The sequence below is a fragment of the Indicator indicator genome, chromosome 31 (genome assembly GCF_027791375.1).
Source record: "Indicator indicator isolate 239-I01 chromosome 31, UM_Iind_1.1, whole genome shotgun sequence".
Lineage (NCBI taxonomy): Eukaryota > Metazoa > Chordata > Aves > Piciformes > Indicatoridae > Indicator > Indicator indicator.
The window spans coordinates 2,306,084-2,333,415 of record NC_072040.1 but is presented as its reverse complement, the minus strand read 5'-3'; the positions used below and the strand labels follow the sequence as shown (position 1 = coordinate 2,333,415).

The 27,332-nt window shown below is 43.9% G+C and overlaps 1 protein-coding gene across 1 annotated transcript; it reads left to right on the top strand.

Annotated features, from left to right (window-relative positions):
• Positions 1-4,268: 4,268 nt before the first annotated feature.
• CA8 (carbonic anhydrase 8) lies at positions 4,269-27,023 on the top strand. Its single transcript, XM_054394736.1, has 8 exons — positions 4,269-4,347; positions 4,737-4,928; positions 9,018-9,142; positions 19,019-19,114; positions 19,910-19,972; positions 21,279-21,327; positions 24,112-24,224; positions 26,889-27,023. The coding sequence occupies exons 1-8, from the start codon at positions 4,269-4,271 to the stop codon at positions 27,021-27,023; spliced, it is 852 nt and encodes a 283-aa protein (XP_054250711.1).
• Positions 27,024-27,332: the final 309 nt, after the last annotated feature.

Here is a 27,332-nt window from a genome sequence, read left to right as displayed (position 1 = left end):
TCCTTTCAGCCTAGTAGGGGGAAAAGAAAATAAAATCTCACTTCCCTTCTACTCTTCTATTGTCTGCAGGATTTCACTTTGCTTTTGTGCTCATTTTGCCTCATCAGCAATTCCTGTTGCCTTGGCCACTTTTTATAATTCTTCACAGATTTTTTTTCCTGTTAGAAAAAAGAAAAACTTCATGAGACTACACTAGATTATTGTTTGTCTTTTTTTTTTCCACCCCCAAGTTTGCCCTTAATTGCACTGTACTTTTTATGATTTCTTCACTTCCCTTTCAATTGTGTCATTTTTAGTCCTTAGAAATGCCTTTTTTATTCCTTGGGTTTTCCTGAAAGAACTTGAAACTGTCCTGTCAGAGCTTTAGTGTTACAGATTCATAGAATGGTTTGGGTTGGAAGGACCTTAAAAATCATCCAGTTCCAATCCCCCTGCCATGGGCAGGGACACCTCCCACCAGCCCAGGTTGCTCAAGGCTTCATCCAACCTGGCCTTGAACATTTCCAGGGAGGGGACACCCGCAGCCTCCCTGGGCAACCTGTTCCAATGTCTCCCCACTCTTATTGGCTGTCCTCTGGCTGTATGTGGAAATTCTCTTGAGCAGTCATAACAGTCCTGTTTTACACTGGAAGAGCATAGAATAATAGAAACATAGAACTGTTGAGGTTGTAAAAGACCTCTGAGGTCATCAGGTCCAACTGCTTGCCTAGAGTTGCAATCCCACCACTCCTGCTAAACCACGACCACTAAACCATGTTCCTAAGCACCAAGGATGGTGCTTGACTCCACTACCCCCCAAGAAACCTGTTTCAATGCTTGATAACCCTTTCTGTGAAGAAATTCTTCCTTAGTATCCAACCTAAAGCTCCTCTGGTACAACTTGAGGCTGTTTCCTCTTGTCCTGTCATTAGTTCCATGTCACATGCAACTCGTGTCCTCTGGTTTAGAAATGTAAATCTGTTACCATATTGCCTTGATTTCTTGTGCACCCTTACAGAGGAAATTTTGCTCATTAGGAGTTTTACACCTGTATTGTAGAGAAGCTTGTGTACACCCTTTCATCACCTCCTAATTCCCCCCCTCTCCCCCCAATATGTCTATTGTAAAGTGAAATGAGAAGTATGCACAGGACCTGCTGCGATCCTGTAGGCTGGCAAAACCCACAAGCACAAATTGACACTTACAGACCATAAAACACAAGGCCACTGCAAGCACCTTTTGGTGTGGATCTAAGGGGAGCTGGGGATCCAGCTGACCTATTTTGCAATGTTTGCAGGATGGACTTGCCAACATAAACCTGGCTTGCAAACATATGAAGCCTTTCACTGTCAATGGTTTCTCTTTGCTATAAATGGTGCCTTTATTGAAACTGGACTCTCCTTACCTTTTCATCTTGGACTATTTATACTACCAGGCCACCCTTTCCCCTTTTTTTGTAACACATTAGTTCAGCTCCAGCAAAAAAAAAGATAGGTAAATAATATTTTTCCAGGAATATTGGAATGTTTTTGCTTATAATGAACCAGTTCCTTTGAAAATGTGCAGAGAGATTTTCAGCTTTACTCTATAAAAGCTCATGCTAAGATGGTCAAATGGAGAAACTTTCTGCTTACCTTTTTAAATCAGGAAAGGATCAAACTTATTGGAGAGAGTAACCTGGCAAGAAATAAAGACAGAAAGAAGACCACGTGAGAGATGACTGCTGGCCAACCTTGTAGTCCAACATGGGAAGCGAAATAGGAAGTCCAGTTCACTGAAAAAGCCAGATGCTCCTGGTCCCTTCAGTTGCCCATGTTGCTGTACAGACATCACCTTTTCTTTCAGGACACCTTGGCAAGAATTGAGGTCTGACTCAGAGAAGCATAAATGGCCTCTAAATTGCCCCAAATGGAATAGTCTAATATCCCACAGAATATTTTTCCTCCCTATTAAGTCCTGCGTGACCTCAACTGCTCTGTGCTGGCAGCAATGTAGTAAATAAGTGAATAATAAAGGAAATCTGATCCTCTCACAGTCTGGAATTCTCATCCCTTGAATCACAGGAAACACTCTCAGCTCTGTGGCCTGCAAAGAATCCTGCAGGTAGGAACGGATAGTTTAAAATAACTTGTATGCATGTCATAGATTTATAGAACAGTTTAGGTTGAAAAGGACCTTAAAGAACATCTAGTTCCAACCTCCTGCCATGGGCAGGGACACCTCCCATTAGCCCAAGTTGCTCAAGGTCCTATTCAACCTGGGCTTGAGCACCTCCAGAGAGGGGACATCCACAACCTCCCTGGGCAACCTGTTCCATTTGCCCTCCCTGGGCAACCAGTTTCACCACCCTCACTGGAAAGAATTTCTTCCTGATCTCCAGTCTAAATCTCCCCTCCTCAAGCTTCAGTCCATTCCCTCTCATCCTGTCACTCCAAGCCCTTGTAAAAAGTCCTTTCCTGGCTTTCTTGTAGCTCCCTTCAGGAACTGGAAGGCTGCTACACATCTCAGTAACCTGCACTGCTCTCTGCATTGGACTCTGCCTTTAGGAGTGGTGTAAACAGTGAGTATAGTTGTTGAAATGTGTCCTCTCAAAACAATGTTGCTAGTCATTAGTGACAAAATACAACCAACACAGATTTCACAGTGTTTAGATGCAGAATTCTGGTTCAGGTCTGATTTTCCCAGTATAGATGGTAAAGTGTTTAAGGAAGTTATATTGCCTCAAAAAAAATCATTAGCTGTATAACAAATAATAATTAAAACTATATCCAGACATAGGAGATACAGAAGGGTTGTTTGCAGTCTCTCCAGGATCAAGTATTAGACCAAACATTACAAAATGCTGCTTCTTAATTGACAAAAGGGAATGTGAGACTCCACTGCTTCTGAACTGCCAGGCTCTGAGTTCAAAGAGAAACTGTTAAGCCCTGAATCTGTGCCTGAGGTTTGCTTCTTTTTTTTTTCCTCCTGGTATTATCAAAGAGTATGATCATTAATCCCAGTTAAACAAGAAGTCAGCATGTTCCACAGAATCAAAGGCTGAATGAGGATTCAGGAGAGAGGTGCCCTGGCTCCTGTTTCTGCTGGTGAGGTGCCATGTTACTCAAAAAGGTGACGTTGGCTGGGCTTCTCCTTGCTGTCACTAATGCAAGTGTTTGGGCCACTGCCTAGGGGAAAGGAACATATTGAGAGGAACTTCTGGAGATCATTTGTCTAAATCCCCTGCTCAAGTATGGCCACCCAAAGGCCCATGTTTAGATGAATATCTTCAGGAAGGGAGACCACAACCTCCCTGGGCAACCTGCACCAGAGCTTAGTCAGTCTTATAGCAAAGCATTTCCTGATGTTCAGAGGCAACCTCTCCTGTTTCAAGTTTGTGTGCCTTGTCTCAGATCCTGTCTGTGGGCACCAACCACAGAATAGAGCCTGACTCTGTCCTCTTTGCATCTTTCCTTCAGGTATTTGTGCACACCAGTGAGATCCTCTTGAGCCTGCTCTTCTCCAAGATGAACTATCCCAAGTCTTTCACCTTTATAGGAGAGATGCTTCAGTCCCTTAACTGTCTTCAGGACCCTTCACTGAACTGTCTTCGGTGTACTCATGTCTCTCTTGCAGCGGGGAGCTCAGAACTCACCATTGCTGAGCAGAGGGGCAGCATCACTCCCCTGACCTGCTGGCAATGCTTTGCATAATGCAGATTAAGGTATCATTCACCTTCTTGCAGACAAGGGAACATTGCTGCCTCATGTCCAGCCTGCTGCCCACAGAATCCTAGCATGGTGTGGGTTGGTAGGGGCCTCTGGAGATCATCTAGTCCAACTCTCAATAAAGCAGGATCTCCCACAGCATGCTGCAGACCCAAAAGCCTGACAGCCCCCAGTGCATACCTGTGCCTGGACTGCTCCTCTCCAGGAGCAGGGCTTTGAAGTTGCTCTCCCCAGGTGTCCCCTGGGTGACCGCCTGTGCCCAGCTGCAGGGACACCCACCCACTACCCACCCACCTAGGCGAGAAGAGCAGCCTGAGGACGCAGAGAGGACAGGGGGGCAGCCACCCAACACAGGGCACCTATCCCGGGCTGCGACTCCCGCTGCCGCCCTGCTCCGCCGGCTGCCACCTCACCCCTCGCCCGCCCCTCTGGGACAGCCACCGGCTCCCGGTCCCGCCCGGCGACCGGGGGCGGAGGGCGGTCCGCGGCGCGGTGCGGAGCGCAGGCAGCCTGCCTCGCCCCCTCGCACACGCTCACAGCCACACGCCGCGACCGGCCGACGGCAGTCAGGGCTGCTCGCCCATGGCTGACAGAAGCCTGATCGAGGGCGACGAGCCCCTCCCGCACCGCGAGGAGGCTCCAGAGTGGGGCTACGAGGAAGGTGAGGACCGGGCGGGCGGATCCGCAGGGGGAGAAACTTTGGCCGCGGCTGGGGAAAGGAGGAGGTGGCGGAGCGGAGGGAAAAATCGCACCCCCGGCTCCCCCCGAGCCGCGGGGAGCTGGGAAGCGGCGGCTCGATGCGGTCCAGCACCTCAGACTAGAAAGCAGAGCGGGGCGGCGGCGGTGACCGTGGAGCAGCCCGGCAGCGCCTCTGAGCTCGGCGGGGCCGAGGCGTCGGGGAGCAGCCCGGTAGCATCGCCGGGACCAGCGGAGCGAGGTGCCGCGGAGCCGCCCTCTCCCAGCAGCCAGGCGGTGGGTGAGGGCACCGGGCAGCCGCCGGGCAGCGCAAGGTGCCGGGTGCCCCGGTAATGGCTTTTTCTTGTGTCTCAGGAGTGGAGTGGGGGCTGATTTTCCCGGACGCTAACGGGGAGTATCAGTCGCCTATTAACTTGAACTCGAGGGAAGCTAAATACGACCCTTCCCTCCTGGAAGTGCGGCTGTCGCCGAACTACGTGGTGTGTCGTGACTGCGAAGTGATCAACGACGGGCACTCGATTCAGATTGCCCTGAAGTCAAAATCAGGTATGCTGAAACACGGGCTTTGCCTTCCCTGCTAAAGCTTGTGTCGCCTTCAGACCGGACTATCGGTTGTGCTGTGCACTGTGCACAGTAAGGGCGTTGGTGGTGACTTCAAAAAGGAGCAAGCTTCGCCTCGGGAGCTGCAAGTTTCAACTGCAAACTGTCAGTCAGGTTGCTTCAGTGCATGGCCAGTATTTCCTTTGTGATTCGCTGGCATTAGCAGCCATCTGCCTTCAGAAGCAGTCCAAGCTATTGCTAGGACAGCTGGCAAAATTTGTCCTTGATCTGAAGACCATGTATGTTTAAAGAGCTTTCTTCACTGATTTAAGTGGGCTCTGAATGCTAACTGCAGAACTGGGCAGATTAAGATAAAGAATCCAGTTAAACCTGCTTACAGTATTGATGAAGAGCAGGTAGCAAAGCAGACCTCATTTCTTAAAGGGCTTATATAGTGTCATTCATCAAATAAGAATTAGAAGCAAAAAATAAAATAAACCATTCCAACTTTAAGTGAAATTGCAGTATCTCATTCAGACCTTTCATCTGGGTAAACTGTTCTGCATGAAGGAGAGGACTGTCAAGAAAGTAGAAGGAAAAAAAAGAAGTCCATTGGTGCTCAGCATGTTTTTGGAAGAGCATCCAAGTTATTCTAACCAGTCTTAGCTACTAACAGCCTTTTGGGAGGTGGGGGGAATTTAAGCAGCTGAACACAGTCAAACCATGAGGCTTTCCAACTTCTGTTTCCTTCTGGGATCCCAGTAGTCCTGGGAGTTGCAGCTGTGCTGAGAGCAAGAGTCAGTAGTTCAGTTTCACACTGAATTTTTTGTTCAAAAGGAAGGGTTTGTTATTTTAACAATGCTGCTTTCCTTTATAATTTTCTTTCCATGATAAGTCCCATGGATTACTGCAAGACAGAAAGCTGCTTTCTGCAGAATTTTGCAGATTTGCAGAAGAAGAGAAATGTTGTACTTCCAGGCAGTTTTACTGCCTTAATCAGAAGCAGAGCTCTTTCCCATGAAGTAAGACTTTTTCTCTGTAGGATCAGGAAAGTTCTTGAATTCTGCTGTGGAGGTAGTGAGGGTGACCACAAATGACATCATTGCTTGCATGCTAAAATGCAACTCCTTCAGCTCTGCCTTTCCCAAGAGCAGTTTGTCACTTAGTAGCAATAATTATTAAGATGGAATCAACACCTCTAAAAGCATGTGTGAAACCACTGGAGGCTTTAGAAGGAAAAAATTCCTTTTGAACCTGAATGTGGTTTGATGATGGACTGAATAGTCTTGAAATATAAGAAAATGTGAAATAGAATAAAAGTTAATGGCTGAGGTCTGGGATTATGAGCTAGGAATTCTCAGTTTCCACTTTTCCTTAGGGTTCATGCTATGTAATTTCCCATTCTCCATTTGTAAACCAGGGATAATGTTCCATTTTTGGGAGGTGGAAGACAATGTTTATTATCCCTGCCAAGAGGAGAAAGGAGTTAATAAACTGTGTATGACCTAGTTTTCTGGCCAGTTTGGGGGGATTGTGGAAACTCCTGCAGCTTCTTTTCCTCACAGGGGATCTCTGATGACAAATCCATTTAGCCAGATTATTTTAATGGGGAACTGTTGAGCACTAAATGCTTTTGAAACTCTGTCCAATTAATATGGAAGAAATCCTCAACTCATTGTAACCTTAGCAGTCAAAGAAAAACTTTTGTGGGGAAAAAAAAGTAAACTGATTAAGATACATATTAAAAATAAATTTGCCTTTGCTTGTGATTGATTTTATCCTTTAATTCAGGACACGCGATCCATCTGGAATTCCCAAATCCTTCTTATTACTTAATTGCAAACGTTTTTATGGGCTGTTTCCAGTTTGATCGCTGTACATGTGTTGTGCATTAGGTGGGAGAAGCATGACCAGCTCTGTAATGGAACTGCATGCTGAAAAATGCTTTGGAGGGGATCTGACTTAACAGCCAGCCTTCTCCTGAGCCAGCAGTGCATTGCACAGGGGAAGATGGTTTCAGAGTCATTTTCTAATGAGGATCAAGAATTGCTGAAAGGCAAAGGGAAGTTTTAAACATGCTTCATGCATTGACAAGGATCAAGATATGAAAGGTGAACAGGTGTCATGCACTGAAATGCTGTTATCATGGCATCAGTGTTATGACTTAAGCCTCAGAAATACACTCTGTGAAGTTCCTGGAGATCCAGAACTATGTCATGCAGAGTACATTTGCTCAAGTTACACTTTCTCTAGGAGCAGTGTATTGAAACAGAGTAAGTGCTCCATTTCCCCAAGAAATGGCACTGAGTATCATCTTCCTTTTCATTTGTGCAGATTTCCCTAAATACTTCACTTGAGTGTTTCCTCCAATGTTCACCAGACTTGCAGGCATTCCTATGGGCAATCCCCATAGGATGTATTGCTCAGTGCAGAGGGGTTGGACTAGATGACCTTCACAGGTCCCCTCCAACCCAAACCATTCTGTGAGATAGTCATAGATAGAATAAAGCAAATTTAAGAGACGAATCTGAATCTCTAACTACATTTAGGACATTTCAGTTTAGAAACCTAGTGGCTGTTAGATTAGTTATGAGCATTATTAAAGAAGGATTAATTGGACTATTTTTCCTCCTTTCTCCAATGCAATTGCTTATGAAACCCATAACTGATCAGTTTCCTTCCATTTTTTAATAGTTCTGTACTTTTGGATTTTGTGTTTATCCAGTTGGAATGTGATTGCTGAATGATGGTTTAGTATTACACTGTGTCTTGTGCTCCGAACTAAGACCATCTAGTTTGTGTGTCAAAATAACTTTATATTATGGAAGTTTAAATCCCTAAAGCTGAAGGCTATGCAGTTGAATAATCACTATCAGTTATCAGGGACTGTAAAAGATTCATTCAGAGTGTGTGAAATGTAAGCTATAATTTAATGGATTCTGGGGAAGACTGTGAATGCCCTCAAGGTTTAGATTGGATATTAGGAAAATATTTCTTTACAGAAAGAGTGGTCAGCATTGGAATGGGTTGCCCAGGGAGGTGTTGGAGTCACCATTCCAGGAGATGTTCAAGAAATCTGTGGACATGGCACTTTGGGACATGGTTTAATGGCCATGGTGCTGTTGGGTTGATGGTTGGACTCAATGATTTTAGAGGGCTTTTCCAACTATAACAATTCTATGATTCTAAAAGTCAAGTCCAGCCCTGCCTAGAAGCCAATGTTCAGTGATTTCAGTGGGAAGTGACCTACAGCTTGTGGAGTAACATTTAATCTGAAGCAGATCCAGAAATCCCTGGGCAAAATGTTTACACTGATCAATTCCAAGGAGGGTTTGGCCTCACAAGGCATAATTCCTTGCATTTACCACTTGTGGTGGAAGTCTCAATGCAAAAATACTGAGGTACTATATCATTTGTGTGTGTGTTGCAGTTGTGGACAGATGCTTTTAAGGAATTCTGGATATTGAAACAACTGAATTAAATAAAGCCACAGCTGCCTAAAAGCTGTTCTTAAGTAAACAAGCTTTGTTGTCGCTCCTGTGTGTAGGTTTGATTATGTTTGGATATGGAGACATTCTGTGGCTTGGAAGCCTGACAGGTGGTATATGTCTGAACTCCTTTACCTACCAGAATACTGGCAATCAAAAGTTTTCTGTCAGTTTCTGTGACTCATAGCAAATAGAGGTGATGGATATTAAGGATTGGGATAAATTGGAGGTAGTTCCCAGTTCAATTCAGACCCCCCACCCCCACCATCTGTTTAGAGCACACAGCTACTGTCTAGATAAGAGCAATAAACATACTCACTCTTCTGGCTGATAAAGGTACAATGCTTTTATTTTGTGGTGTGACCAGCTGGTCTGGCTCATAAAATGAGTGCAGCATGACAGCAGCTTCACTGCCTGAATTCATGTTCTGTGCCTGCACAGTGCTTCAAAAGTGAAGATCTTAAGTCTGTCGACTTCACTCTTCTCCTCTCCAATTCTGCTGATAACAAAGAAGCTTGCAACAATCTCCCCATTGTATGTGGGTGATATATTCAGTAGCTTGGCTGCTTTGAAAGCCAAGTTCCTCACCAGTTGTCTTCTTTGCCAGTGTTAATAGGGGGGCCGTTGCCTCGAGGACATGAGTTTGAGCTCCACGACGTTCGGTTTCACTGGGGGAGAGAAAACCAGCGTGGCTCTGAGCACACTGTTAACTTCAAGGCCTTTCCCATGGAGGTAAGAGTGCCACTGCACTGGGTAATACCCACTGAATGCAAAAGATTTCATCTCAGCCTGAATTCCTGGTAGCTCAAAAGAATTTCCTTCTAGCTCAGCATTTTATTGTTTTATACTTCAGCTGCTGAGGCGTGTTTGAGTGCAGGTAAATGAGGATGTGCCATCTGGAATAGAATGCCTCCAGCACTCATCACCTTGGATGATTAATTGGCCATAAAGTTAACTTGAGGAATTATTAACTTCTGTCTTAATAATATTAATGTTCTAACAAGATCTGCCCTTTCAACACTTCCTATGTCACCTTGAGTAATAGCTCTAGAGGGGGAGAACTAGCCACTGGAAATATTTCCCTGGTGAATAATAACAGCTTAGGTAAATTTGGAGTAAGCGTAGAGCAATTTGTTCATGAAAGAGCTTGACACACCTGAAAATTGAAGATGATGTGCTGCTCTTGGATATGTTCTGTACTATCTGAATGAATGACAAGATTTTGAAAAACACAGCAAAAGTTATAATGCAGTCTGAAAGAATTCAGCTGTTTGTGGGGTGTCATTTTGGACTGCTGGGCAACCCAAAATGCTAGGACTTATTTCTCTTGCCCTGCAGCAGCCATTTATCACAGTACAGTTGTGCAACTTTCTCCAGCAATCTTTCTCACCAAGTTCTCCTGCATGTAAACAGTGGTACTTTGCCTTTTGGCCAAAGTTACTTTGGCCACTGCTTGTGCTAAATACTTGGTAATGGTTTAAACATTGAGACTGTATTTCGCCAACAAATGGAACAAGCTACCAAGGATTAGGTTATGATTTACAGCACACACATCCAGAGAGTAGTAAAATCCACACTTACCTGAGTGACTTACCTGAGCCTGGTTTAGCTGTAAGAAAAAGAGGAAAAAACATCCTTATTCCTCTCCTTCATACCAAGAAGATGGAGTGGAAAAAGAGAAGGAGCAAATAAAAATCTAATGAAAGTCTTGACACTCTCCCTTACATTTTTTGTGTAACAGGGAAGTGGAGTGGGACAGGACTAGCAAATTGCTGCTGCTTATTTTTGTTGTTAGTTAAAATAGGAGCAGCTAAAACTGGAGTCTCATTGTACCCAGTCTCTGCATTAACACAGCATGTTGTTGTGGCAAGCTGAATCAACTTACAGATAAAAAAGACAAGAAAGAGAGCAGGAGAGAGTGAACCATGCGATGGTATCAGTGCTGTCTTATGGGGAAAAAAAAAAGAAGTAAAAATATTTTCACAGCTTCTAAAGTGTAGGGAAACAAGTGGAATTATGCCTGAAGAGTATCTCTTCCTCTCAGTTACTCAAGTGGTGGTGTGACCAAAGGCATAATCTGACCATAATGGAACAGTTGTTTCCAGGCTGCTGCTCTGAAATAAAACTGGTATCTGAGAAAATAAAAAGGTTCCTTTCACCACTTGTAGTATATCTAGGAGGATAATTCTCTGTAATCCACCCTCTTTAAAATGTAGGCTTATAGTAGTTGTGAAACCATGTGAAAGCTCTCAGTAGAAGAGGATTGGCAGAAAATCATTAAAAAATGTTTCCAAGACGTGCAGGGAGATTAAAAACTGTGTTACTGTCAGCCCTACAGTTTTTGAGTAGAACAGAAGAAAATCCAGTTGCCTGAAGGACCAGGATCAGGGAAAAAGAAAAAAAAGAAGTTGTGTACAGAGGAGCAGACTGATTCATTCTGTGGATTCTTCCAGGGTTACTGAAATACTTAAATATAATGCAAAACACATATCCTACCCTTGATCTGACTTAAGCTATTAAGATTCCTTTTGTTCACATGAAGTGATGCCTGCCTAAAGATCTCATCAAGCAGAGGTGCAGCTTTAGGGCTTCAGGTTAGGCTCTTAACATTGTGCTTCACTACTTAAGTCTTTACAGCCTTTATTAGTGTGGGGATTTCCCCATGCCCAGCTCTGAAATCAGATAGCTGCACCCTGTGCATCTCCCTGCTGGCATTTCTGGAGAGCAGGTGTCTTGCCTTCATCAGAGAAATTTATTCTTTGCCAGATTTTAATGTTCTTTGCCTCCATTATTTAATCTTGCTGTCTGTTTCAATAATTTGTGATTAGCTTGTTAGTAAATGATTTGGTTTATAAAACGAGACCAGCAACTGTAAAAGAAGGGCTGGGAGATGGTGTGCACACAGGAGGGTCTCTCCCTCATCACACAGAGACTTACAAATGGAGAAGGACTGGGTGGGTGGGAGTGACAAGCAGGATTTAATCCCTGGTGCCAGTAGTTTCTAATATGTGAGCTCGGTTCAGAAGTTTTCTTTTGCCAGTAGCTGTAATAGGACTATGATCCCAGTCATAAACCCTCAAAGAAAAGGCTTTAAACCACAGAGTAAATGTTGTTGCCTCTGCTGATTGCATTGATTACCTGCTTGTGAAAAATAATTATCCATTCTACTCACTTGAGCAGCACCATTGCTGTGAATGAGGAGTATCTTGCTTGGGAAATCCCAAATTTAACAGGAGGCAAAAAGAAGAGATTCCATGAGGCTTTCTGTAGCTCTGTGCTGAGGTCTGGGACTCTGCTCAGAAATCATCCAAGTTTTCTGGTGGAAAATTAACTTACTCCAAGGCTTGGATGATCTTCTATGTCTTGGAATCATTGCAGATGAACATTGTGAGCTGTGATTAAAACAGTGAGTCTTGTAAGAAAATGATGACATCCATGTAATAGTTCCATCCTTGGCAGGTTATGAATAACAGCTTAAGAATGGTTTAAAGTAGATATGCCCATTGGACATTATCTAATTTCTGAGGACAGAATTGTGGAAAAACACTGGAATATCAGGCCAAGAGCTCAGCAGATGTTTGCAGTTTTGTTTTCCAAATCTGTAATGATTTATACAGCAACCATTTTTTACACATTATGTAGAAGCCACTTAAGAACATAACAATAATACTTAGCTTTACACAGCACTCCAGGGGCAAAATTGGTCTCCTAATTGTTGTGACTTCTGTTTGATTTTTTTTTTTTTTCAGTGGCACAAAGCTGGGAGGCTTCCACCCCCCTCCCAGTATATACTGGGAAACAGAAAACCAGCAACAAGATAAAACCAAAATTACCATTGTTGTAAAAGCACACATGAGCTGATTACGGCTCCTGAGATTGCTAGCTGCTAAGTGCCTCCAATATTATATTTTTATTGTGGCTGAGGGTTAATTTGACCTAAATAGGCACATTTAGTCTCTGCAGTAGACTTTGTTTCTAGGCAATTTGTCAACAGGAGCTTGGCTTGGCCCTTGTTTTGCTCAGTCATGGAGAGTTTGAACTTTTCAGGGACCACATCTATGTGCTTTGTGCTGTGGGTTTGTGAAAGTAGGTGCAGAAATGGGCTGATGTGCTAGCACAAACATGCTTTTAACTTGGCCAGCGCCTCTGAAATGCTCAGTTAAGCTCTGTGGAAGAGCTGTATGTCGTCAGAGGTAGAAAATGTGATTTCCCTTCCCTGCAAAATCTGCAGTTTATTCATTGGATTGTGGAAGATGTAGAAGCTCCCTGACACCAGGTCAAATAAGAGTCTATAGCAAAGCTTCTTTATCCTTCTCTCTCTCTTTTAAAAGTTATCTTCTTTTTCTCCTCCTCTGGAGAATTTCAAGACCCAGCTGGATGTGTTCCTGTGTGACCTGTGATAGATTCTATGGTTCTGCTCTGGCAGGGGGGTTTGGACTCGATGATCTTCGAAGGTCCCTTTCCAACCCCTAACATCCTGTGATCATATTTACAGCCAGTTCTGTGTGGAGAATCTTTGTGGCTAACATGCAGCTAAAACTCCTTTGAGGTGGCAGTTGCAATAGTCTGTGATTTGTAACTTCTACCAGGATGGAAAATGTCTCTGTTCTATTGAGAAATAAACAGCCCGAGCTACAAATGACTGAGCAGAACAGGAAAACTCTTCTAAGGAGAAACCTTTCAGCTGGAGAGAAGTTCATAGAATAGTTTTGGTTGGAAGGAACCTTTAAAGGTCATCTACTCACAACCCCCCTGCAGTCAGCAGGGACATCTGCAACTGGAGCAGGGTGCTCAGAGCCCCAAACAACCCAAGCTGGCATGGTTCCAGAGATGGGGCATCTGCCACCACTCCCAACTCTAACAAGACGGCTACTTCTGTTTTCTCTCTGCTGTGGGAGAAGATTGTTGTTTACAAGATAGGACTTCTGTAAAAGATTTAAACCCAGGTTTGAGTGCAACAAGATGACTGCTCAAGTCTCCTTCTCACCATTTTCCTTGGCCATGTGTCCTTAACATGATTTGCTTCACCTGTGCATCGTTTTCTGATTTCTGCCATGATCATTGCTGGCACTCTGCTCACTTCTTGCTTCAGTTTCCTGGTGCCTTGGTTTTCCTGTTTGGTTTTCCCTGGCACTTTTCCCTAACCACCAGACCTAGCTGCATTTCTAAGACCTCTTACTTGTAGAAGAAGCTGGGAGAGGGGGCTGCTTATTTAGTCATTTTCCATGCTGCATGCTTGGGTCAGGACCACTTCCTAGACTGGCCCCAGTGCATGAGTGAGTATACTAAGGAAGATAAAACATATTTCTGATGCTAACCCCCATATTTTATTTTTTGTTTGTTTGTTTTTGGTGCTGATACTGCATGCCTGGCTCTTAAGAAGCAAAGGATGAAATCTGTAGATCATCTAAGAGCTGAAAACCTTTGAAGGCTTCCACAAGTATTTGCTGTCATGCCTGAGTGCTTCCCAAGCACAAATAATGTAATCCTTAAAATGTCAGTTTGAGGGAGACAAGCTCTGCTATTGCCAACAAACTGGTAGCAAACAAGTTCAGAGGGATTACATTGTTTGGCCGTGGTCACACAATGCCATTTTCAGAACTGACAGAAAACTGACTTATGATTCCTGGATGGTTGTGTTCTGGTAAGACTTCCAGACACTGAAGGACTGAAACACCTAGCTTAGGTTTTAAGTCCCAGCTCAGCAATTTAACCACAGGGATAGAGACTCTTCACTGGAGAGAGACTGTTTACAAAGGTCTGCAGTGATAGGATGAGGGGCAATGGTTTCAAATTAGAGCAGAGCAGATTTAGATTGGATGTTAGGAAAAAGTTCTGCACCATGAGGTGGTGGAACACTGCAACAGGTTGCCCAGGGAGGCAGTTGGGGCCCCATCCCTGGGGATATTCAAGGAGAGACTCAACAGGGCTATGGGCAGCCTGATCTAGTTGAGGATGTCCCTGCTGACTACAGGGGGGTTGGACTGGGTGAGCTTTGGAGGTCTCTTTCAACCCAGACCATTCTGTGATTCTGTGATCTGATGGCCTAGGCCATAGACTGTTCCACTGGTCATTCCTCCCTCCTTCTCTCTGTGCCAGCATTAAGCCATGTAATGAACTGGCCTGAGGAGCAGTTAAAGTTTAACAAAGTTGGGGGAGTTTATGGAACTATGGGAGAGGAGAAAATGATGACACCATTATGCAATCTGCAAACTGTCACCTCAGAAGAAAACTGCTGGAGAGGCACAATGAAGTTATCATTTCAGTGGAAGCTGAGCCAACATTGCAGACAAAAATGTAGACTGAGTTGCCTGGGGGAGTGTGGTGTGGAAGAGCAACTGCTCACTGGAGAACAGTCAAGATCATGGCTGAAGAAGATAATATGCAGCTGCAGATTCTCATCTCTTTAGAGAGACCCTTAGCTCTGAATCACTGAGAACTGTGGGCTTCACATCAGTTATTAATACAACCTAGTAAATCAGCAGGGAAGGAGTGTTTCTTATTCTGCCTTCATGAGAGAATCTATTGTTGAAAATTAAAGCAGTGATTTAAAGCCTCCTGCATATGAACAGTCTGGTTTGAAACCCAAGGCAACAGATAGCAGCCAACACACTGTGGAACTGGACATGCTTGTATTAAATGCTTAGTCCTGTTAACAACATTTCCAGAATTAAGTGCTTAACCCACAGCACTTTGTGTTTTCTGCCTTCTTGATGGCATTGTTAGTCTATAAGATCATCAACTGTTCATCAAGGGCCAGTCCTTCTTCCAAGCTTCACTCTTCCTAACTGTGGAGCTATCAAAGCAGATTCAGACATACATGTTCCCCCACTCAGGTTGGTAAGAGTCCAGAGGAAAAGCAGGCTGGGTTCTCCTGCACTAAAATCCTTTTTTTCCACCTTCCTGCTCTTCATAGTTCAAGGGAAGGAAAATGAAAGCCTGCAATGTGTATTTATTACTGTTAGCACAGGTAAGGGCAGACCCAGGGCACCTCAGCCTGCATGTTTGCTGGGGCTGGACATGGTATCAGGGAACAATAACGTGCTCCATGGTGCTCCTTGCTTCACACACTGAGCAGAAACTTGGCACAGTGAGGAGCCTGACCTAGGCATCTGACAGTAATAACTGCACTGCTGTTCATTTTCTTACTGATTTAGGTTGATACCAAAAGTCAGTCAGCACTGAGGGCACTTTGCCTATTTAATTCCTTTTCTTAGTTTATACACTTCCATTCAAGTGGGAAAAAATGTTAGTTTTTGATTAATTCATGGTTTCTTTCCATTTCCTTTGCATGCCAGTAGAAATAAGCAGTGCTTGTGCTTTCAAATGGGAAGAAAAAATAAATCCACAGAAATTGCAAACTACAACATCCTCAGTTTGCCCTGTGCCCTTCCATTCTCCTAAGAAACAGGCAAGCTATGGTTACATGGCAGCAGCTTCTGTGGTCAAGCAAGGAGATACTTGGAACTTCAATTCAAGGCCTGGACAAAAAGGTCTAAGTGGGATTTGCAGATTGATGAACAGAAACTTGTTGCTTGGCTGGCTTTTTGGAAAGAGACTAGACTTGGAAAGGTGCCTTTGCAACCCTGACTTTTATGATGCAACTAAAGTAATTTTATTTACAGCCATGGTACAGTTCCACCCTCTTTCAAAGATGTTCATGGAGAGCACCAGACAGCAAAGGTCCTGGGCTACCCTCATGTCCTGATTTGCACATTTTTGCTGTGTAATCATCTTTGGACCAGAGACCAACAGTGTCCCACACTGTGACTGCCAAGTTGGTTAAACAGTGTCTCCAGGATACCTTGTACTCTGCTCCAACTTAATTTGTTTGCACTGAATTTCTCTGATTTTAGATTACAGACTTCTTTGTTCAGGGAATGTCATCTTGTTCCATACTTGGAGCCTGGACAGTTCACCCACAGACTAAACCTGCTCTGTCTTTAACACTTTCAGTAACTTGCAACAAGCAGAGACTGAGCAGAAACTGTGCTCTCCCTTCTCCCACATGATATTAATCAGGAGGTTTTTAATGCTAACAGTGTTGTCATCTGTGTTTCTTGGCACTGCTTTCAGCTTGTCTCTCTTAGTGCTGAGATTAGCCTTGCTTTCAAAGATAGACACTGAGTTCCTTTGATGGCATTTTTAATGGCAGTGATCTTAGATAGGGAATTCTAAAGAAGTTTTAGTTTCTACCAAAATTCAGTGGCTGTTTGGCACCTATCCACAACAGCAGCATTGAAAAATTCAAGTCTACCAGCAGCAATCAAGTCCCCTGCTTAATAACCTAACTCCCTTGGCACTTCCTCAGCCCTTTCTTCTTGGGGTTTTGTCCAGAGTTCATGATTTAGTAATTTGCTTTTATTTGCATTTTTAAAGGAAGAATATTCACCTTGACTGAACCATAATGGTCAACCATGTAGGCTTTGCTACTTCATGAGTTCTAGTTTCTTTGTTTAGTGGCATGAAGTGTGCACACCTCCTCCTGCTTCTCCTAAGATGTTTCCAAACAGCCTCTCCATCAGTTCCATCAACTTTAATTTGCTAAACCTCTCCTTCAGGCTGTTAATCAGTAACTTTCTATTTTTTAAATCACTTTTCTTGCAGCTGTATGTGCCCTGGTCGTATCCTTGGTTAGGTCCCCTTGTGAGGATTTGGAACTTAATTACTGCATGTTATGGTCAGTGCCAGCAGCTTAGTCAATTGCTTCCTGAAACAATTCAGTGCCAAGTCAAGTATCAACTCATAAATTCTTGTGCACATGTATAATGGCAAACCACAATTTGTCTACGTTTCCGTCCTGCTGTGGTGTGGTTTACACAATATTTGTGCAGAAATTGCACATCATTTTTGTACAGCTAGGTTGTGTTGCCTTCCCTTCTTACCAGCTGAAATCCTCAGCTTCATTTCATCCCATTCAAACCAGGAAAAAGACTCTATGCTGGCCCTAGTCAGGTAGCCAGTTTCCCATTTGTGCTTTTCCCTTCCCAGCTTCTGTGACATGTTGTGAATGAAACTGCAATACACTGATCTCTAACAAACTTGGGTGAGTCCAGGAAAACACTGCTTAGCTTTACAGTCTTTAGCAGAGCAGCTCTAGAGCTGTTTCAATTCACCTTAGTGACATAGCTTCATCCCTTTGATGGCATTTATGGGAAATCAAAGCAGTGTTTCAGCTCCACTCTTTTTCTCAGCAGTGACAGAAAGATGACAGAAAGAAATATACTCAAAATTTCCAGCCTGACATGTTTTAGATGCAGTTAGTTAAGATGTGTTACAGAATTAACCTCTTAGTCTTTTGAGGTACAGCCTGTGTGAACTGATATGAGAGCTGGGAAGAGATCAATAATGTATCTCTCATCCTTAGACGGCTTCTTGTCCTGTAGCATGAGTAGACTGAGCAGTCTTTACAGGAGTTTGTAATTGCTGGTTGCACAGCTAACAAGACAGAGCTGTATATCCTAGTTCTGATCAAGGAACAAAGCTTTCCAGAAGATTAAGAAGCTTTTGTTATAACTAGCTCCTTAGTAAAGGGTAAGAGTGTGGAGAGTGAGAAAACTACAATGGGCAGTTGGAGGAGCAGCACAGAATCAAGCAAGCCTGGTGATGATAGTGCCACAATCTGGTGTTCTAATAGTTTAATGTGCAGATCTGAGGAGGAATTATTTAAAAATGACAACCTCCTGCTCTGTGTGGAGTATGACACTGAGGTTTTCGTGTCACTTTCCTAGCTGATCCATAGACTTACCATGGGAAAGTCTCTGCCCTGCCGATCCTGCTGCCTAAAACAGGACAGCAGAGTGTATCGGGATAAACTGGGATCACTGCAGGCATGGTCAGAAGCCATTGCTCGTTTTCCTCTTGCCAGGACTCAGCATTTTCCTTTCAAATCTTCAGAAAGCTTCTGCTGCTGTCAGAATGCAGGCAAACGTCTGATCAGATTTCACCTCCAGAGGAGCGTAGCTCGCTGAACGCTGCGGCAGCTTCGGCCCAGACCCGCCTGTTGACACAGTCACAGTCCTGCTCTCTTGCCATTGGGTGATCACCCTCAGCATTATTGTTCCAGCCACCGGAGGACAAGCCGGCTTTGGCGTTTCCAGCCAGCCGGGTGGCGGTGCTAAGCACTAAGGACATCGCCACCCCAGCTGCGGTCACCCCGACTCCTTCGCTTTGCTTCCTGCCTAACGCTGGGAGCTTGGTGAGGCTCCGGCGAGTCCCTGAACGCCCTCTCGTGGACATCTGACGCAAGCGCCAGGCTCCTCGGCGCAGGAGATGTTCTCTCCTTAACCTTTTATGAGCAGTGTTGGCTCTGTGTCTGGGCGATGCAAACTGCAATCTCAGGATTTAATCCTGTGGTTTTGGTCCTTCAGAAGCCAAAGGCAAATCGAGCACACCACAGAGCTTTTTATAGATGATAAAGTAAACCCACCAAGTAAATCCATGGGCAATAGATAGCTTGTGATAGGAATCTGCTTCTAGGTACATGCAGGGCCATAGGCATGCACATGTGTATAGTCACACATGCAGACAGACATGCTGAGGCTTTGTTAATTGACTTTAGCTGCTGTTCCTTTCTTACAAAGGTCTGTTTGCACTGCTTTGTTTCAGCTTCATCTAATGCACTGGAACTCCACGCTGTACAGCAGCATTGATGAGGCAGTAGGGAAGAAGCACGGCATAGCTATTATTGCTTTGTTTGTGCAGGTAAGTTTCCTGTGTTGCATTTGTTGCCATGCGCTGTCCTTTGTCTGAGGAAAATGAGCATCGAGAAGATTCCTCCTGGATGTGCTCTTGCCCAGGCTAAACAGTCCCATTCTCAGCCTTTCCTTCTCACAGGGATGCTTCAATCCCCTCAGCATCTTTGTAGCCTCCACTGCACTCTCCAGTGGTTCCCTGTCTCTGAGAAGGTGTAATGCAAGCTGGAAGTTAGCCCCACAGTCTAACTACTGTTGAGGGCTGCACCCTGTAAAGCAGATTTTCACTTTTAGTCCTCAAAGACCAGATTCTCATCCTCCTCATGAGAAATGACAAACGTTTCATTTAAATGGGTTTGTAGGAAGAGGTTTAGAGTTCACGCTGAGATCAAATGGATTTTCTTTCACAGCAGTATTATTAATTTGTCGTATCTCATAACGAGTTTATGAGTGCCTTTGAGCTTTACCTCTGTTTGAATTTAAAGATACATTGGTAACAGCTCCAACACTCAGATAGAACTGCTAAAAATGGAATTTAGGAAGTCTTCAGCTTTGTATCCTAGAGGGCTGTGTGATAATTGCTTATGTAAGTTCTAATTCTAGCAGAGGTAACCTTCAGGTTAGTTAGAAAGTTATATATAATAAGTTCTTAAACAAATCTGAAACTTCAATGATACATTTTCCATTTCTGGTTTCTTACCTTCATCAGAATTCTTTAGCATCCCCAAATCCTTTCCAATCTCTAATGTTGATTCTCTGTGAAAGAGCAGAATGCTGAAACTCATCGTTTCATGCTGTATTTCAGATAGGAAAAGAGCATGTAGGCCTAAAGGCTGTAACTGAAATTCTCCAGGACATCCAGTACAAGGTAAGGCATTGTCTGAGGAAGTGCTTCCTTCACTGTCCAGACAGATAAGTGAATGAAGTGATCCAAGAGAAGGGCTTCAGAGGTGTCTGTCCTAAAACTATTTGTGAAAGATACCACTTGGGGGTCTGCATCAGGATGTCAGCATTTTACACTATCCAGACAATGTGCAGTCTTTGCAGTGACTTCATTTTCTGGTGACCAGGAAGGTTGATCTCCTGTACCAGCAACAGAGTGAATGTTAACTTGCCAGTGGTTATCATGGAGCCAGTGTGAATGCAAGCACTGCAGTGTGCTCAGTGAACACCAGCAGCAGCATCTCCAAACTTACCTGGTTTTGATTTGTAGAGGCAAAGAAGAGATGACCTGAGCAGAGAAATTGACTTCCAGTGGGAAATCAGCAAACCCCACAATGCCTCTTGTCAGGTGGATTATGTGTGGGGATCCTAAGGGCAGATAAAAAGCCTAGCAAGACTGAGGAGAAAAGAGGGCTCTCCAGAATGTTGATGTTATCTTAAATGACCTTAGGCAAGTTATTTCCTTCTCTCTGCTTCGTAATCTCTGTCTGTAACAGAGAAATAATCATACTTACCTTGGATTGCCAAGGATTTTGGGCTGTATTAATGAGATGTTCTGTGTTGGTCTGAGGAGGTGAACTGTTCACTTCATGCTGAAGTGTGGAAAAATTAGAAGCTGTTACTAGAAGGGAATTAAAAATCTTTCAGTCAAATAATATCTGGTAAACTTCACTCATGATGTTCAATATTACAAACTCATTGTTCATGGAGGTGTCAGAGAAAGGAACAGTGTGTGGAACCCTCTGGTTTCATTGCTGGAAGGACAGCAAAGCAGAGGAACTTCATGAAAGGCCTTGCAATTGTGAGCATGTTGTATTAACAATTTCCAGAGGGTCAGCATCAAACATCCTTTTGGCATATATAGAATTGTTTGCATTAAATATGTGGAACCAGCTTTATGTTATGAAGTTTTATCCAATTAGGAAGAGCTTCCTTTGGCCTTTTCAATGGAACCTCTGAATTTTCCTGTGGAGGGTTTCAAGGTTGGGACCTGGAAGGAGCTACAAAAGGAAAAAAATTGCTGAGCTAACCTTAGAAGTAAAAAAGAAAACAGAATAAAACCCCCATGTTTGTGCAGCTGCAAGGGCAATTGCAATGGTGGTTAAATGGATGCTATTGATGAGGTTGCTTTGCATAGGAATTCAAGGCTTCAGGTTATAAGAACACCTCTCTGTTCATCATCTTTGTAATGAGAAACTAGAGATAAGATTGATTTGTATTCATTTTTTCAGGGAAAGTCCAAAACAATCCCCTGTTTTAATCCCAACTCTTTATTGCCAGGTAGGTGCCTTTGCTTACTTCTGTGTGTGTGGATTATTAGCTGGATGCAGAGGTTGAGACAATCTTGATCTAAAGCAAAGCCCAACTGTGTGTCTGAGAGTGTGTCCCATGAAGTGATACCCAGTGGTGCTAACAGGGGTAGGGATGAGGTCCAGTTGGAACTTAGGATAAATCCACACCTTTGTCGTGCGAGTAGGATGTGAGCTTCTACTCCATGCATTGCTGGCAACACCGTGGACAGGTTTTTTGATGATTCATTGTCCCACCTGGTGGGGAGTGGTGTGCACTCCCTTCCCTGCTTTGGCATAAAATAGGAAGCATAAGGTTACCCACTTACACAGAATCCCAGCATGGTGGGGTTAGAAGGAACCTCTGGAGGTCACCCAGTCCAGCCCTCCTGCTCAAGCAGGGCACCCACAGCAGCTTGCCCAGGAGCACAATGGCCAGGGGGGGGTTGGAAGCTCTGCAGAGAAGGAGACTCCACAACCTCTCTGGAAAGCCTGCTCCAGGGCTCCAGCACCCTCACACCAAAGAAGTTTTTCCTCCTGTTCAGATGGAACCTCCTGGGTTCTCGTTTGTGCCCATTGCCCCTTGTCCTGTCACAGGGCACCACTGGAAGGAGTCTGGCCCCAGCCTCTTGACAGCCCCCATTTAACTACTTATCAGCACTGATCAGATCCCCTCTGGAACTGCTCTTCTCCAGGCTCAACAGCCCCAGGGCTCTCAGCCTTTCCTCCTCACAGAGATGCTCCAAGCCCCTCAGCATCTTTGTTGCTTCTGCTGGACTCTCTCCAGCAGTTCCCTGTCCCTCTTAAACTGGGGAGCTCAGAACTGGATACAGCACTCTAGATGTGTCCTCACTGGGCAGAGCAGGGGGGGAGGAGACCCTTCCTCTGCGTGCTGGTCACACTGTTCTTAATGCACCCCAGTACTCCACTGGCCACCTTGGCTACAAGGGCACATTGCTGGCTGGTGGTGAGCTTTTCCACCAGGTCCTTCTCTGCAGAGCTTCCTTACCAAGGAAAGTTTTTGGCAGCATCAAAAGACAAAGCCATAATGTAATGTATCATACAAGCAGCAGTGGCAATGGGAGGCAAGTCCAGCTTCATATAGCTACAAGTTAAAGGGCAGCAGTAAGAAGCAACTACTTCCTCTACCGTGCCTTGAATTAAAGAAGTGACTTAAAAAAATGCAGTGCTGCAAGATGAATGTTAGTACAAGGAGCCCTGAACTACATTCTGTGTCACAGTGGCAATATCTTCAGTTTTACAACATAATCCAGGTCTACATTAAGTGACAATAATTATATCAGAAGAATATAATTTAGGTTGCAAAGTCAAGTGCTCAGCAGTTAGGAATTGCAGGAATTAAGGCTGCCTGTGCCTCTTCATGCAGAAGTGTTAGAAAACATCTTTTTATTTTCACAGGACCCCTGCATCACAGTTCCTGTGTGATGCTGATGGAGTCACATAACCCACAGTTTCCATAAGTCATCTCTAACTGTGTCTTCCTCATTTTCTAGGTGCCCGACTTGAGATCATGGGGTCTGAGTTGCAGAAGTGCTGAGTGCTTTCACCTCCAACTGAAGTCAATGGGAGCAGTGCTCTGACTGCATTAAGTGCTATAGAAAGTTAACTACTCTGAGAAATCAGGTTCTAAGCATCTCACATTGAACACCTCAGATGAATAGATGCATTTGAGTTTAACTTCTCTGTGCCTCAGTTCCCCAGATTTAAAGTGTGGGGGTTATCTATCCTTCCTCCCCACACTGGGATGGTGGAAGGATAAATTAGTCCATGCTTGTGAAGCACTCAGACACTGAAGAAATGAGTGCATTAGGAATAGGGAGCTGGGGAAATGTAATCCTTCTCACATGCAGGATTTGAATAGCATGGGGTGAAGAAGACCAAGGACCACATACTGCACTGAGAAACCCAAATCTTATGAGATGCTTTTAAAAAGAAAAAAAATCATCCATCTTTGCAAGTAAATGATGAAAGAAAAGGACATTTGTGATCATGTAACAAGATGGTGTCACAGTGCATGCACAGGATGGGCTGAATTAATTCTTGCAGTTCTTAACTTCTGAGTGTTTGGTAATGCAACTTGCTTTCAATGGATTTGAAATTCCTTAAGGGAGAAAAAAAATTACACCAACAACCCCAGATCTGTTCACTGGCACTCACAGGCTTCATTAGCAAGGTTTAGTCCTACTGATACTCCTCTGAGCAAGTAGTGAAATGGCAGTAGCAGATTAAAAAGTGATCACCACAACCCCTCTGCCTTCAAAAGAGGATGTAGCTTTTGACACTAAGAGAAGTTCCACTCCTCTGTTACTCAGTTTAAGTGCACATGTGATTTTTCACATCTCCAAAGCAGCATCTTTCAAATACTCATCTGCAGGGGGAGGTTGCTGTAATGTAAGGACCCCGGCTCATTCACGTCATGTAGGAGAAGAGTGGGCAGTGCTTGGCAGGTTGTAAATCCACACCTTAGCTTACTACATACTAACTTCATAGGAGCAGTGGCAGGTTGTAAATCCACACCTTAGCTTACTACATACTAACTTCATAGGAGCAGTGGCACATTGTAAATTCACACCTTAGCTTACCACATACTAACTTCATAGGAGCACTGGCAGGTTGTAAATCCACACCTTAGCTTCCAGCCTACTTAGCTTCATCACGTGAGCAAGCCCACGGCTGCCATAAGCTGTCACAACTGACAGACACCTTTATCTTCCTTGATGTCATTGAGCTCCCCCTCCATTTCTGTGAATTTCAGATCCCCTCCTGCGTGACTACTGGGTGTATGAGGGCTCTCTCACCATTCCCCCCTGCAGTGAAGGTGTCACCTGGATATTGTTCCGCTATCCTTTGACCGTGTCCCAAGTGCAGGTAAGAGCTGAGCTTCGAGTGACCTTGGCCTATGGTTATGAGCTAAAGGTTATAGCATGCAAATATATAGATAGCAGGACATTATATCTCTTCCCCTTGAAGATCCCATTAGATCAGTACATGGCTTTTCAAGTAAAGGTTAAACCTTTTGAGTCACTGGAAGCAATGCAAAGGTCAGAGATGAAGAACCTTGTTAGCCTTCATCATCTGCATTTAAAATAATTCCGTGGTGAAGTGAAAGAAAAAGAAAGGAGTCAATGGGAAAAAGAAATTTGACTCTTTGGAATTGTAAGCTTTCAAATATCGCTGCCTTTTGATGGCAGAGGAATCAAAAAGCACAGGGAGACAGTGGAGAATGAAAACCCTTAACATGGGACAGTGAGCTGTATGGCATTGAACTATATTTAACTTCTCTTGCTCTTTTTTGATTCTGTTTAATAGATGTCAGATGGAAACTCCCTGTTTAAATTTGATTTCACACTCACATGTTTTAAAGTGTGGTTTTTTTTCTTTTCATGGGAGTCTTTCTATAGCAAACATTTCAAATCTGTCTACAGATAATCCCTTTACAAACAATGAAAACTCCTGGTGATTATTCTCCCACAATCTGTGAATCCCAGCTGGTGGAATGTGGGTTTGATTTAAGTGAAAACTGCCTAGGATCCTTGATGCTGAACACGTTAATTTTCATTACTTGCTCCAAAGTGTGCACAGACAGAAGGGGAAAAAAGTGTGGAAGGTGATAAATATAGATTTAATTCAGCTTTTGTAATCTAAACACTTTACTACTAATCCCAGCACAATATTATAACAATTAGATACCCACAGTGCTGCTTTTCATCTCAAAACTGAATTCTAATTCTTAATCATGGGACAACATACAGCACCCAGTAAGATTATCTGGGTGGTAACTGCAACTTCAGTGTATCCCATCTTGACTCTGGTATTTATTTGCTTGTGAAAGGTTAAATGTTATAACTACTTACTCCTGAATGAAAGGAAACAGAACTCTGTTATTTTGCATTATTAGATGCAGAATAACTTTTAACGATGAGTGCATTTTGTAACTTGGCAGCTACTTGTCCAGATGCAGTGTGGATAAATAAGAGGGAGTTAATCAGAAGTATCAAGACCATAACTATTACACTGTGATGTATTTTATTTCATGCTAGTTACAGATTTTGCAGTCTTTATGCCTTCTTAATCCAGTCAGTGAACAGAAGAGGGCATAGTTCAAGCAATCCCCATGTGGTGGGAGGCAGTGAGAGGGTGAAAGAAAGGGGAATTAAGCAGAGAAGTGCAGCAGTTGATATTGTTATGTACTCGTTTACCACAAGAAAACAAGATGTTGGAACGTGGTATGAAGGGGATAAGTCTCCAGAAGAGAATATTGTGGCTGGGGAAAAGAGTGACCCACAGTGCCTGAGGAAATGAATGTGTTCCATAACCATGACCTTCAGGTGAGGGGAGGCTGGTTGGTGGTGCTGCATTGTTTGGATTGGTATAAACCCAATCCAGCAAGGACATGGCAGGGATGAAGGGCATTCAAATCACGGAGGGGCTTCTTCCCTGCCACTGACACAAGTGAGATGGAACACTGGAGCAGAGGGAGAAACTGGAGCAGCTTTATGCCAGTATTATCCACAGCACTTTGTACTTGTGGATGAGCACCAGTTAGAAAACCTCCTCACTGCTAGTGATGAGTGCAGCAGGATTGAAGTCAAGGTTGTGCAGAAAAGGTTTATTAAGAAGGAGGGATACAAATTGTTCTTGCATCAGATACTGCTTTCAGATGTTGATGGAAAGAAGTATGAGGACAAGCAAGTGAGAGATGGTGACTCTGGGATTCTAAAGACAGCAGGGACTGAGAGTTCTTCAGGATACCCAAAATAACATTTTGAAGGCAGCAGAGTATTTTGCTACAGCCTAGACACCCAAGATTTTAACTTGTAATTAGCCTTTTGGCTGCAATTATGTATCTCGCCTCTTTTGTGCTTGTGGACATGAGTGCCCAGGAGAGATTCCATTCAAAGAGAGATCAGAAGTGCAAGGGCTTTTGTCTCTGGAAAAGAAGAGGATGTTGTGTAGCACATAACCACTGGCTGGGAAAGGCACTTCATGTTGTTAAGCCTCCTTGTAGTGTCAAAGCATAGATTTCAGTGCAAATGGGTTTTTAATGGATTTAAATGCATCATTTTTGCATGTGTCATTAAGTTGTGGAACTTTCTGCTGTGGGATACTAATGAACACAGCTTAGGAAACGTGAAGAGATTTGTCTAAATGTTGGTAGCCTCTGTGGTTACAGCTGGGAAGAGATAAATTCAAGGCTTTCTAGTTTCTGTCCCTGAGTGCTACATCTGTGTGGGTTTTGGACACTTGAAGAGACAGTGATTCCATCACTGGCCTGGGCAGATTGTTCCTGTGTTTAACCACTCCTTCAGTGAAGGACTTTTTCCTAATGTCTAACTTCAAACCCCTCTGGCACAACTTGAGGCCATTTCCTCTCATCCTATCGCTTGTTACCGGGGAGGAGACACTGACCCCTGCCCCAGTGTATGGTGCCTGAACACTCCACCTTTCAAAGCTGCAGAAGTGGCTGGACAGGGCTGATTTTAATCATTAGTGCCCTAATGGAATGTACCTAAGCTTCCTCCTGCCTTTCAGATAGAGGAATTTCGTCGACTGAGGACACATGTTAAAGGTGCTGAACTTCTAGAGGGCTGCGATGGAATCCTAGGAGATAACTTCAGACCAACGCAGCCACTTAGTGACAGAATCATCAGGGCTGCATTTCAGTAGCAGAAGAGGGAGGACAACAAAACCAAATCATTGTTCAGGTAAGTAAAAGCTCAGCAGAAAAAAAAATCAAAACATTGAAATGATTTTCATAGGGGAGATGTAACTGAAGGGGAGAAGACACTGAGTTCACTTCAGCCATATCCCTGGGTTGCATGGTCCAGTGTTTTATCACTCTCATTGTCCTATCTAGGTCAGTGATGGGACGACTCAGTTCAAGTCAGGCTCTGTGGTGGACTTAAGCCTCTATAGAGCATTCCCTTGATCTTCATAAGAAGTTAACAATGACCAGGCAGCAGATAACCCCTAAAA

Bases quoted from the DNA above. Each gene is read 5' to 3' on its own strand.
- CA8 (XM_054394736.1), top strand. From the start codon at position 4,269: ATGGCTGACAGAAGCCTGATCGAGGGCGACGAGCCCCTCCCGCACCGC. The intron at 4,348-4,736 runs GTGAGGACCGGG...CTTGTGTCTCAG, and splicing joins AGAGTGGGGCTACGAGGAAG to GAGTGGAGTGGGGGCTGATT. The intron at 19,973-21,278 runs GTAAGGCATTGT...TCATTTTTTCAG, and splicing joins TCCAGGACATCCAGTACAAG to GGAAAGTCCAAAACAATCCC.